The sequence below is a fragment of the Azolla caroliniana genome, unplaced genomic scaffold (assembly GCF_043228905.1).
Source record: "Azolla caroliniana isolate FFs.n. ecotype wild unplaced genomic scaffold, voAzoCaro1.0.p SCAF_8, whole genome shotgun sequence".
Taxonomy (NCBI): domain Eukaryota; kingdom Viridiplantae; phylum Streptophyta; class Polypodiopsida; order Salviniales; family Salviniaceae; genus Azolla; species Azolla caroliniana.
The window spans coordinates 18,535,488-18,549,704 of record NW_028230443.1 but is presented as its reverse complement, the minus strand read 5'-3'; the positions used below and the strand labels follow the sequence as shown (position 1 = coordinate 18,549,704).

Here is a 14,217-nt window from a genome sequence, read left to right as displayed (position 1 = left end):
ATTTATTTATTTATTTATTTATTTATTTATTTATTTATTTATTTATTTATTTATTTATTTATTTATTTATTTATTTATTTATTTATTTATTTATTTATTTATTTATTTATTTATTTATTTATTTATTTATTTATTTATTTATTTATTTATTTATTTATTTATTTATTTATTTATTTATTTATTTATTTATTTATTTATTTATTTATTTATTTATTTATTTATTTATTTATTTATTTATTTATTTATTTATTTATTTATTTATTTATTTATTTATTTATTTATTTATTTATTTATTTATTTATTTATTTATTTATTTATTTATTTATTTATTTATTTATTTATTTATTTATTTATTTATTTATTTATTTATTTATTTATTTATTTATAGCATCCATAGAGAGGCCAATATTGACCCATGGGACTTCAGTATAAAAGTTATATTGATGTGTCTCTTTCCTAAGAAAGGATATTCATACTTTGAAGCACCAAATCTAGATGTGTGAATAAGGCATACACATATGAGCTCAACCTTTTAGGTGTTCATTTTAGTGTGACACTCAAGTCATCACTCACTCTTAATATATCATTATAGCTTTCACGAACTACACTATATGTAGAGCATGCAAAAAGCAAGTGATATTCATCCTCTACTAGCCCTTCCTTGCACACCTTACATGCATTTATATTTGGCTAATTTTGATTCCAGAATGCAACTTCAATACATAGATTGTGTGATCAAGTGCAAAGGAGTGTTAGAGCTCTACAAGAGTTAATACTCATGTTAGTAATGAGGTAAACTTGAATATGATCAATAGGCCTTCTTGAGAGAGAGAGAGAGAGAGAGAGAGAGAGAGAGAGAGAGAGAGATGGAACAAGATGGATAAGATGGGAATCACTTGGGTTGCATGGAATCATCTAGCAACCCCTAAGCGCTTGGGGGGGAGCTGGAATATTGAACTTATCTATGTATATGATGGCTCATAGATTTTCATTATTACAAGACATGTGTTCAAACTCACAACAATGGATATCGATTGTTCAATATTTCATTGAGAACAAGGGTTTAACACATGGGAGGACAACGATTAAGGCTTCATGGTGGCAATTACTAAATGGATATATTTCACTTAGGATTCCGGGCTCTTCATGTGTTCAACACTTGGTTACTTCGTGGCAAGAAGCACTTGTTATGTGTATGGAAACCATCATCTAGTAGAGAGCATTGTAATTCTTTGCAAAAGAGTTATTTGTGTCTTCTCGGTTATTATGTTGGCCAAGAAAGGAGAGATTGCGCTCTCAATTTAATCGTTTGTTTCGTTTGGGGGTCAAAGAGGTGGGAGATATAGTTGAGGCTCCATCTCAAAGAATTTTGGAGTTTGTTGACGCGCGACAATTATTATGCATCCGGCCTAATTATGGGTTTATTTGGCAACAACTACAAAATATTGCATTGATGCAAGGTCCCTTACCTCTACAAACAAGAGAACAACCATGGATTGATTGGTGTTTACAGGGTCAAACATCATTGTTACAAGTGACTACTAATATTTTGTATCATTGCTCTGTTGAGTCTCTTGGATGGCTATCATCTAAGGCTGAAGAAAGAATAGAAAATACACAAATTTGATCATGGGTGATGGCAGATCTTACAACGTAGTTGGCATTCTAAATTGCCACTTGTAACAAAGGTATTCATTTGGAGAGTTTTGATTGGAGGATTTCCTTTGGGATTAGCTCTAAAGCGTCATGGACTAGCAACGGGTAATTGCTTTTTTTGCACTGTTCAAATGGAAGATAGTACTCATCGATTTATATAATGTCTGATTGCTTGTTAGATTTGGAGTTACATTTCTCAAATTTGGCAAGTTTTATCACAGTGTTATTTGACACCTAGATAGTGGGTGTTTGCACAATTTACACAGGTTGACCCAAAATCAAAGATGGAGATCATTTTTCTATTTCTGAGATATTGGGGATTGTGTCATAATTGGAACATGCGCAATGCTTTTGTATTCGATGGTAGACATAGAGTGAAAGCATATCTACGAAAGTTGGAGTACTAATGTAGAAATTTTCTTTATTTGAGCAAGTGGAAATTCTTTCCTCAGTGGAGTGTTCGTCTTGCCTATTGGCAATTCAACATGTTCCACTACCCATGTAGTGTAGTTAGTGGGTGACCATACTCCAATGTCACACCCACTATAAGTAGTGTTTTTTACACATATTTATTAATATAATTGTGTGTTTTTACCGAGAGAGAGAGAGAGAGAGAGAGAGAGAGAGAGAGAGAGAGAGAGAGAGAGAGAGAGAGAGAGAGAGATTGGATTAAGATCCTACCTTCAGAAGGGTAAGGATACCCTTAACGTGTTGAATTGGAAAGCTTGAGAGCTTTTCTTGCCCTTATTTAGGGAGATGCTAACTTGCTCTCCTTCCATTAGACACGTCTTTTCTCACAGACATGATGTATAATATGGGGTTTGGTCCTCATATGTGTCGACTTATCTTTTTGCTAGGGCAAAATGCAACATATCATGTGATGCTTAATGGAGTTACTTTGAAATTTTTTCTTACTAGATCCTTGCGACAAGGATGTCCACTAAGTCCATTGTTATTTGCTATTGTTACACATCCTTTGTTAGTAATGTTGTCAATTCCTACAACCAGTGGTGATATTGTGGGTTTGTATCATCCTTTTGGTGGACAATTGGTGTCACAAGCATTGGCTTATGATTCTTTTATGTTTTTACAAGCTTCAAAAGAAAATCTTGAAAGGAGTATGCAAGTTTGGGATCAATTTGCCTTGGCATTAAGGTTGCATATAGTTTGGGATGGTGAGGGTCAGTGATTACACGAGGATCAGTTTATTGGAATTTGGGGTATCCATTGGGTGTTAATGTTGCAAATGTTCAACTAATTGACTAGATTGGTAGTAAATTGAACGACAAATTAATGTATTGGAAGTCTCAATTATGGCCCTTTTATGTATGTCTTAAAGTGGTGGAATGTATCTTGATACCCATGGTATTATATTTTTTATCATTACTTCCTTGGACTAAGAAGGCATTACAAATATTATTCGAACCTCTTCGGTTCATGTTGTGGTTGAAGAGAGAAACAATGGGAGTTACATGGATTTCATGGGACCATTTGGCTACTCCTAAATGATTAGGTGGTCACGTGCAACAATATTGGATTTGGAAATGCATTTAATGGCTCGTAGATCTTCATTATTACGAGATATGTGTCAACAAGATCAACCATGGATATCTATGATGTAATATTTTATTGAGCACGATGGATTGGTACATGGGGAAACAAAGATTAAAGCATCGTGGTGGCCATTACTCAATGGATGTATTCCTCTAAAGCTTCAACATTCTATATGTGGACAACAATTGGTAAGATCATGGCAAGATGCATTATCTTTTTTTGAGTGGGCACCATCAAGTGATTGAGAATTTTGTAATTTGTTACAAAATGAATTGCTTGTTTCTAATCGTGTGTTGTTTTGGCATGGAAAAGAGAAATTGAGATCTCAATTCAATCGTTTATTTTGATTGGGGGTTGTACATTTGGGAGATATGGTTGATAATGAATCTCAAAGGTTGTCGGAATTTGAAGATGCCAAAAGATGGTTATGTATTCCTCCAAATTACAAATTTATTTGGGAGAAATTACAAGATATACCATTGTTGCATGGATCGTTGCCATTGAAAACAAATGTTGCACCTTGGGTGGATTGGCAGTTACAAGATGGTACACCCTTGTTACAGGTCACTACAAATACATTGTATCATCATGCGATGGCATCACTAGCTTGGTTATCTCCTACAACAGACAAGGTATGGAATGTACGTAAGTCGAATGCAAGGTGGTGGCAAATATTACAACATAGTTGGTATTCCCATTTGCCATTTCGTGCAAAGGTATTCATATGAATAGTCATGATTGGTGAGCTCCCATTAGGTTCAGCCTTAAAGAGACGAAGACTAGGGTCAAACACTTGTTTCTTTTGCAACATTCCGTTGGAGGACAATACACAAATGTTGCAACATGGATGGATTAGTGATTACAGAATGGTACACGCTTGTTATAGGTCACGAAAAATATATTGTATCATCATGCAATGGCATCACTAGCTTGGCTATCTCCTAGAACAAAAAATGTATGGAATGTAAGTCAAACGCAAGGTGGTGCCAAATATTACAACATGGTTGGAATTCCCATTTTCCATTTCGTGCAAAGGTATTCATATGGAGAGTCATGATTGGTGGCTCCCATCATGTTCAACCTTAAAGAGACAAGGACTAGGGTTAGGCACTTGTTCTTTTACACCATTTCGTTGGAGGATAATACACATAGGTTCATTAAATGTCCTATAGTATGTATCATTTGAAATTACTGATAAGATGTTTGGCAAGTTTTAACCCGTTGTTATTTGAGACCTCAACAATGGGTTTTACAACGTTCAAAATGGTCCAATTGACGAGATGGAGATATTGTTCCAATTTTTACAATATTGGGAACTACAGCACAATTGGAATATGCACAATGCTTTCATGTTTGATGGTAGACATGGGGTGAAATCCTATATGAAAAATTTGAAAGGTATTCTTATGTGGAATTTTTGGATGCTAAAGCATGTGAGCATCATTGCGTCAAATGCATATTCAAGTTTTCTAGTGGCGTTACAGGACGTCTCTCTCCCTACATAGATAGGATAGATAGGTAGAGGAGACTAAGAAGTGTTGTAACAAGTGGATTCTACATATAATTAATATAATTGTGTGCTTCTACCCCAAAAAAAGAGAGAGATTAGTAATGACATCATGCTTTGTATGCTAGCATAACGTTTGGATATAATACTTTAATGAAGAGAACATTGGGTTTCCCCCTTCAATAGGTGTATGCTTGCTTTATTTTAGGATCGTAATAAAGTTAACGATTGGGTTGAGAATAAAAGTAAGTGAGTTCCTTTTCCCATGTATATCCATGACCGTACTTAATTGTGCGAACTTACTTCCAAAATGCTATAAAGCGTCTACGACCCTACAATTCTGATTTATAAAATTCATAGAATGATTATATGGCATGTATCATGATCCAACTAATTTTGGAGGATAACTAATTCATTAGTAAAGAATATGCCACATAATTATATTGAACTAACTCCATTATTTCTACATTGCACTTTGCATTTCATCATGACTATTGTACTCCATGTTCGACATCATTTTGCTCATCACCAAGAAAAGGATAATTACTAAACATCATACACAACTTTTGGTGATCCCATTAGGGCTAACCTCGGGTCAACACATTTTTATTAAAATGGTCAATATATAGAGGAGCATACACACTTAATCAAGTGCAAATAACCAATGGATTTACTCACAAGACATTTACTCAATCGCAACCAATAAAGCTAGTATTATGTGAGTTCTACTAACTTAGACATTTACTCAATCGTAACCTATCCCAATTTAGAGATTCTTAATGTCCTCAACGTTAGATCCTTAATACGTTATATTCGCCTTATTAAAAGTACATTGACAGATGTAAATACTACATATACATGCACTAATATTATTTCTATAAGGGAGAAAATACATGTGCTCAAGATGAAGTTTCAAGACAATGGGGCCTAACATAGCTTGCATATACAATCTCAAATTCTCATGTTTGAGAGCTACCTTGGACTAACATCATTGAGTTTAGAAATCACACAACTAGAGAAAGCACTACTTAGGCAAAGGTTCCTTTGCAATGACATGTCGCTTTGAGATACATATAGAAAATGTGTCTCTTGGGTCATTTTTCTTCCTCATGGGCTCATCAAGTATTCTATCTACATCAAACATGGAACATGTACACAAAACTCATAGCAAAGTGCATACTAAAGGTTCCCTTAAAAGTCCTTTCACTTGCACATTAGCTACATGGTTTTTGTATGCTCTTTATGGCTCCATGATCATATTTGCATGAAGGTCTTCATAATGATGAAACCCGCTACATTGGAATGACATTTTCTCATTGACAACAAGAATGATAACAAATTGACAAGGCAATATCAAAGTTGTTGTCTAAAAATGAAGGTTGTGATTACTATACATAAATCCCTTCAAGATTGTTGTGTGAATTTATTGTGTGAAAATAAAACGGAAGTATGGATGTTGATTGTAACTAACAAACTTCGCCTATATCATTGAACAATACAATGCAAAATAACCATGATGGTCATGTATTAAACATTTATGCGTAGCACTTAAAGGGAATCTTGGCCCTATTCAAGTAATTTAACGATAAGTCCATGTAGCTACTAGCAATGTAAAGGTCATATTGAAGCCAAAGAGGAACATGTGCGTCAAATCATTGAAAGTAACCAACATAGAGGAGATTTTCAATATTAGAGAGTGCAAAGTTATATCCTAATGAGATAAAATAAAACTAAATCAATACTCCGATTTTGATGCAAAGAAAAGGCAATAATTGTACTTCTCAACCATGGCAAACAAATTATTGCTAGTGCTTATAAAGAAGAAATGAAAATTCTACATAACTTGGTTGTCCTTACATCATACAAAGATTTGATCCATTTGATGGGGATCTCCACTCTTATGAATATGCAACACCACAATGAAAAAAGCTATGGAAAAAACAACAATTGGGCAAGTTGCAGAGACTTCGAAGGATATTACAATAAACCATATCATGATAGTTGGCATGTACACATTGGACAAAGTAGAGTTCAAGGTCACTTGCTATACTCTTGCATACCGATCTCAAAATACATTTGGCACGAATTCCCATTATATCTCATGGATAAGAATGACAAGTATAGATGCCCACTCACAATGGCAACAAAATAGTTAGATGCTTTTTAGCTCAAAACGGCCTACAACTCTTCTGCCACATGCTTAAGTACAATTACAAGTCAAACAAGGATTCGATTTCACAAGCATTATTTGGCCTATGCGTAGAAGTTCTCCTCTAAAGACCCAATTTTCTTTACTAGTCTAAAGTAGGAGGATGGGGTTTCTTCCACGCAATGCAAATATTAAAGACTTGTTGAGATGCATCATGCTACTACAATCATGGCGGTGCTTAAAATATCACGAATAAATGTTTATGCTTAAGATAAATGTGAGGTTACATGACTTTAACTAGAATTTCCAGTATAAATGCCACATCTACGAAGCATCACCTCAAGTTTCGTTAGCATGAACAAGATACTCTAGATCCGTAGGTAGTTACGAAAGTAATGATGCACCGAAAAACAAAAAACAATGGCATTCAAAACTTGCATTGTACACACACTTTGTAGGCAAGTTATATGAGTCAAGCCAAAAGATGAAGCATTTTAAAACCAACATGGAATGAGATAGAAATACAAATATACATGAACCAATGGGGCAAAAAGCACACCAAAACATTGCTTATTGCAATGGGAAGGAGGCCAAGCACACTAAAATATTGCTCATTGCAATGGAAGGAGGCCAACTTAGGCCATGACAACATTCCATTGCGATGTAACTATTGTTAATGACTTTTCCACAAGACATCGTATGTACCAATGCACTCCTTTGTATAGTGACTCGGGCTTTAGCAAACATGAGTTATATATATATATATTAATATTCCTTAACTCCAACATGTCCTAATTAAACACATTAGAGTTGGGAATGAAAGAATCAAACGATATTGTACATTTTGACTTGGTTGAGGAATGCATAGGTTGGCTTCCTATATTCCCCCCACACCCCCCCAACCACCGCATCAAGAGAGAAATTATAAGAGGGGATAAAATGGAGGTTATTGGGAAAAAAATGAAGAGAGTCCCAAAAGATTAGGGATATGATCCAAATGAATGGTGGATAGATAGGGATTCATACTCTTTAACTCACAACCCAAAAATAATAGTGCCCATTGGCGCAAAACATGTGCCTTCATGGTGTAATTCACATAATGATTGATTATACTTTGGGTGTATACCAAAGGCTACTACAACTACTAGTGTGTGTAGTGGATTTATCTATACACAATACATGTAAATTACTGGGTTCTCCAAGCATGGATCATAAGCGAGGTGTGGAGGTCACCAAGAAGCTCTCGTGAAGTTCTCAAGCTCCTCGCATTGGGTAGTTTCATAAGGGAGATGCTACCATTGAGGCCTCCGCACAAATTCGCAGCGGAAGCGGCCCGATCGAACTTGTTCTTATCAGACGAGGCCCCGGCCTTTTGGAAAATGAAGATCGCGCTTCCGATCCCTGTAGGAGAGGAATTGCAAAAGAGCCAATTGTGCACATCCCAGAAGACTTCTATCGAAACCCCGTCCACGACCACTGTTTGATTGCCTCGGAACTTCCATTCGAGGTTCTTCACGTGTATGACCTGTTGCTTCTCGATCTCGATTGACAACCCGGGGGTCCCCCCTTCCGGAAGGTTCTCCTCGGACAATTCACACTCGATCACAATGTCATAGGTCTTGTCGGTCTCATCGATCCGACCCTTGGTGCAAAATGCCTTCTTACCGAAGATGTGTTCTTTCCGGGATAGCAAAGTGGCATCATTGACCGGCGGACGCGCCCGAGTTCTCTTGTATGCCTCCTTGTTCTTATCACCCAATAGAAGGACCATCTCATCATTACACACTATACCCACGAAGTATCCGCCTTGCGGCTCCGGACCATTAAACACATATTTAGGATGGGAGAAGTCCCAATAAATGTCCACCCTAGTAGTGCTCCTAGGATTAGTACCCACCTCAAAGCTCCTCATACCTTGCTTGTTCCAAAAGCTTTTCCATGAATTCATCTTCACTTTGCATGCATATTGGCATGATGGATCATCAACCCCTACATGAAGGCTATGCCCATTAAGTGTCTTAACCCAAGCAATGGTGAGATGCCTCCATAATCCTCCAAGCTTGGTCTCATATGAATAGATGACCACATTTTGGGTTGTTCTCTTGAGGAGGGGAAGTTGGCCAATTGGGCTAAAGGCCTCTGGCATGGTCAATTGTGATGATATTGGCTTATGATTAAGCACTCTAGAGAAGACTTAACAAGCTTAAAATTTGATAGATGATGGGAGGATCAACAAGAGGGGGGGAGGGAGACATAGAGAGAATCACACAAAAGCACATGAAAAAGAGAAAGGCTTTCGGTTTTTTTTAAGTAGAGCTTTAGAAAAACCAACAACACATAAGGAATGAAAAGAAAGCTCTTTCATCAGTTTGTTGTTAAGCCCAAATTAATGTAAGAGAAGAGATAGAGCCTTTGATATGAGTTGTTGCCAAGTCTAAGAAGACTAAAGTGTTGGAGAAGAAATGAATGAAAAGGGCTTGTTGGTAAGTTGCTAAAGTCTAATATAAAGTGTATTGAAGGAAATAAAAAAAAGGAGTGTTTTGTGTGGAGTTGATTTTTGTAACCAACTTTTGTTCCTTTTTTTTTGACAGCTAAGAAAAGAAGAGATTCGTGGATGGGCACAACTTACCGCATCGTGTGCACGTCCTCGTCACGACTACTACTACTACTACCACATAGTCGTATCAATACTATTAACAATCGGCAACGGTTTGGTTTGAACCAAACCAATTGCGAAACCACGATGTCATGGTTTGACAGTCCGGTTCGGTTTAGGTTGAGGTTTTTGTAAAAGGTTCGGTTTCGGTTTGGTTTGGTTCGAACCTTTATCTGTTTAACGGTTCTCAATTTAAATGGTTTGAAACCATGGTTCAAACGGTTTAAAAATTTTTAATTTTGAAATATTGAAAAACTTTAAATTTTTAAAATTAAAATGTGAAATTTTGAATTTTGACCTAACTTGAAAAACAAAACCAAAACCAAACCGCAAAACCGCGGTTTTAACGATTTAATGGTTTAAAGGTTTCAAAGTCTCTAAAACTGTTTGGTTTGAGCTTGAACTTTTTGTAATGGTTAGATTTAAACGGTTTCATGGTTCGCTTCAATTCAGTTTAAGTTTCAAATTTTTAAAACGGTTTCATGGTTCGCTTCGATTCGGTTTAAGTTTCAATTTTTTTAAATGGTTTGAGTTTGACACTCCCGAACCATTGCCGATTGTTAAATACTAAACTACTATATGTGACCCCATCTCTCATTCTCTCTCCATCGAGCATTTCCTCTTCTTCTTCTTCTTTTTTAGTACTAGCACACATCTCTTGTTGGCTATGGGTTAATATAATACATAACCCCCCTTGCTATTTTGCATTAATATCATAAGTTTATATGTATATATTATTGATCATATTAGAATAAACGAGAGCATTATTTATAATGCTTTCGCACTACGTAGAAAGAGAGGAGGGTTGCGAAGAGGCACACGTGTATGCTATTTGTGCCAAAGCCATGGGTTGCACTTGTAATAGCTTTTTGACACAATGTTTGTTTTTTTTTTTTTCGTGTCTATGTGTTGTTTGGGGGGTGGGAGGGGGAGTGGGGGGTGGAGTTATATTTGTTTAGTCATTCCTTGAATAGCATATGCACATCATTTGGCTTTTTATTGATCGCCCAAGATTCCTTTTCATGTTTGAAACAACAAATTATTGAATATACTAGATGGGCCATACAAGCATGTTAGCAAGTTGCCAATGTTATTTGCAATACTATGGTTGCACATACACAATACTAAGTGTTTGGGAGATTTCTTGTTTCTAATCAAATCCGTTTTCATACATGAAATTACACAAGAAGCTATCGTGTGTGGGAAGCACCATACAAGCATTCAAGATGTTACGCTTGTATTCCTTAACTATTATTTAACTAGACCAGTTTATGCATCTTTAGTAGAAATATTCTTTATAATTAACACATGCATAAGAATGTGTGTGAATATGTACATTCATACATAGTCCCAATATGAACTTAAGATATCAATTGTAGTTTTTTTTTTTATCCATGAAATAATATGATTATAAATGAAAACACAAATCCTATCATATGCAAGTGAGTTTGCCATTCTTACAAAAATGTTGAATCCACCACACCGTTAGTTTAGTTATTGGTAAATATATCTTGAAACACATCACAACTTCTCATTGATTTGGCACATCGAACTAGATCTCCATCCTAAAACATCCACCATCAAGCTAAAACATGAGATCAAGCAACTCCACTTAAATAGAGGTTCGAAAGCATGCTGAGCAATTGCTTTTCAAGAATGTTTCAAAAAACTTCACCCAAGAAACTTTAGGAAATACTTTGCTTTTGGCCCACAACTATAGACTTATTTTAATAAAATAAAAAAGACGTTTTGTGAAGGTTATGACTTATTTATGCCTTATATATTTAGTCATAATGATCTGTATTATTCCATGAAGTTTGATTCTTTCAATTGGATTTTTTGTTGTGATATCGTATTTCCCAATAGTCAAACATATTTGATAGTTTCATTGCCCCATCTCTATCTCGCTCTCTCCCCATTAGAATGAAATATGTTAAATTAAAGACCAATTTGGACTTTATTCTCACAATAATACAAGCACACATTTAGCTTTGTTACTATGTCATGGGTCATACATATTAGGACGAATTTGAAATAGATACCCAATTGACGGAATTTTCCATGAAAACGAAGGGAGAATTTCTCTTTATTATTGGATGTGGTTGTTCGAAATATGCATGGATTTATTGTTGATTCTTCCCCACCTAGGATGGTAGTAACTACCTATGGGCCTAGTTTTAGCTCAACCGAACTGTTAAGCCATGGTTTAACGGTTTATCAATACCAAAATAATTAAACTGTTTGGTTTGGTTCAATTATTATTAAACAATTTGGTTTTAGTGTGGTTTGGTTCTAAAACTCAGCTTTATTTGTTTATGGGTTTAAGAGGTTCAGATTCATGGTTTAATTTTTTATTGGTTAATTTTTTTATTTCCTTAATGGTTTATTAATTCAATGGTTTGGTTAATGTTTTTTATTGATTTAATTAATTTAACTTAAATGCTTATCTAATTTAATATATTTTTATTTGTTAAATTTATTAACTAAATTAACTCAAATGCTTATATTTTTATTTGTTAAATTTATTAACTAAATTAACTCAAATGCTTATATTTTTATTTGTTAAATTTATTAACTAAATTAACTCAAATGCTTATATTTTTATTTATTTAAAATTTTAATTAATTTGACTTAAATGGCTAGGTTTTAATTTGTGATTAAATGGTCCGCTTTAATTTCATCTTTTCCCTAAACGGTTTGGTTACCTTTTCTTCAAAAGGTTTCATTTAAGTGGCTTGAGAGTACATTAAGGTTTGGTTTATGTTTTCTATAAATGACTTGGTTTGGTTTAAAGGCAAAGAAACCAAACCAAACCCATAGTTAGTAATAATGTCCCAAAGTTTCAATTGTTTACCCATTGACACACTAAATGAGTGGGGTTCATAACATTGTGAGACACACTGATCCATATCCAATGCAGTTGTTACATAAGTATGTGTGCATTTCATAACATTTTTTCCATCGCAAAAAAAGATTTACCTGTAGCATCATGCCCAATACATGTAGATCCCATATACTTCATTTCATTGTTTGAGCTACATAACCTTCACCTCCAATTGACAATTACAATGTGTTTCTTTAACTAGTCTAGCCTTGTTTGCAATCTTTCTTCATGAATTATATGATGGGATGGATATGGTTAGCCAATGTCTTTCACCTAACCAAATTTCAGTAATATTCCTATTCAAACACATGGATTGATAAAATTTTAAAATTTAAATCATACAATAGTTGGATGAGAGGAAAAGAAAAGTCAAATACTTCTATAGGGTTTTCTCCCCTTCAAAATTGTTTCCAACCAATAAGTGTATGATGGCATATTGTACATTAACATTGGCAATATATGAATTATATGTTGGGGGTGGACATGGTTAGCCAACATCTGTCAGTCAGCCAAATTTCACTATTATACCTAATCAAACAGGTGGAAAGCACAAAATAGTTTGATGAGAAAAAAATTCCGTTATGCCAACGAAATTTTGCTAATGGATCAAATTCATGTAAACAAATTGATTAATCAAAGCAGAGCATGATAATATTCGTCGAGAAATAAACACTTCTATCATTCATAAGAAACTTTAACACATTACATCCCAAGTAATCATATCATACAAAGTGGTATGACACCTTGTACCAAATCATCACACATTAAATTCCATTTATAGGAACATGTTTGGTTGAGATTTTGAAACCACTTAGTTAAGTGCCTTAGGCTTTTTGGAGCATTATTATGCCAATATTTATGAGTAGACAAAAGTAACCATCTTATCATTCTCTTAAATTAGATCAAGACATATCGAAGCACCAACAAAAATTAAATAACATACCACCTAACAAAAGAAAATATTTGGATGCAAGTTACAATGATTACCAATACTAACATGGCACGACTATTGCTGCACCAACCAAAAAATATAACACCAACACTAACATGACATTACTATTGCCAAACCACCAACAAATACAATACCGATGGGACAAAAGAAATATTTGTGTCAAAATGGCATCAATTACCATGCTTTCTAAGGCTAGCAACTAACAATTGCATCGTATAAGAAAGAGTTGACTGTGTATACATACAACCATTACAAATTAAACATATTTACAAAATGGGTATATGTAACACACTGGTAAGGTTAGGGTCTTTATTGCCTTAATTGAGATCATGTTACAACATAAAGCACTGGTTCTAACGGTAGTTCCTTGTAAAATGGTACTTCACAGAATTTTGTTTTGACCTAAAACTTTTATAAATTCATACTTCTTGAAAAATTAGCTTTCTAGATTCATTTGCCATGATCCAAATGCTAAAAACTATATCTTAGACAACACTAATGTCACATTAAATAAACTGGATTTTCAACAATTTGATAGCTTTTAGTAGATGTAGGCACCATAACATTATGAGATTTGGGCACAATGAATACCAAACCAAATTACTTTTGTCATAAATAATAACACTGTGGCGATTCCAACCATAATAGTTGAAAGCTTCTTAAAAACTATTGCAAAGATCAATCATTGTTGCTACAATAAATCACTCAACCCAATTCTATAGGAGAGAATAATGCGATTGTTTAAATACTTTTCTATAAAATTGCCTTAAGACAATGGCACTTCAAGATTTGCATTACGGTATTTACAGTAGTATGTCATTATTGTTTTAAATCCCATTCAAAATCACAATCAATAGAT

General features: G+C 34.6%; 1 protein-coding gene and 1 non-coding gene across 2 annotated transcripts; both read right to left on the bottom strand.

The window, feature by feature from the left end:
* Positions 1–2,314: 2,314 nt before the first annotated feature.
* LOC147861233 (U6atac minor spliceosomal RNA) lies at positions 2,315–2,442 on the bottom strand. The gene has a single exon (XR_015530192.1). It is a non-coding gene; the product is annotated as a U6atac minor spliceosomal RNA (small nuclear RNA).
* A 5,159-nt stretch (positions 2,443–7,601) lies between these two features.
* LOC147861232 (uncharacterized) lies at positions 7,602–9,357 on the bottom strand. The gene has a single exon (XM_087323912.1). It carries the CDS (start codon positions 9,010–9,012, stop codon positions 8,053–8,055), a length of 960 nt encoding a protein of 319 aa, XP_087180038.1. The 5' UTR covers positions 9,013–9,357; the 3' UTR covers positions 7,602–8,052.
* Between the last annotated feature and the right edge of the window lie 4,860 nt (positions 9,358–14,217).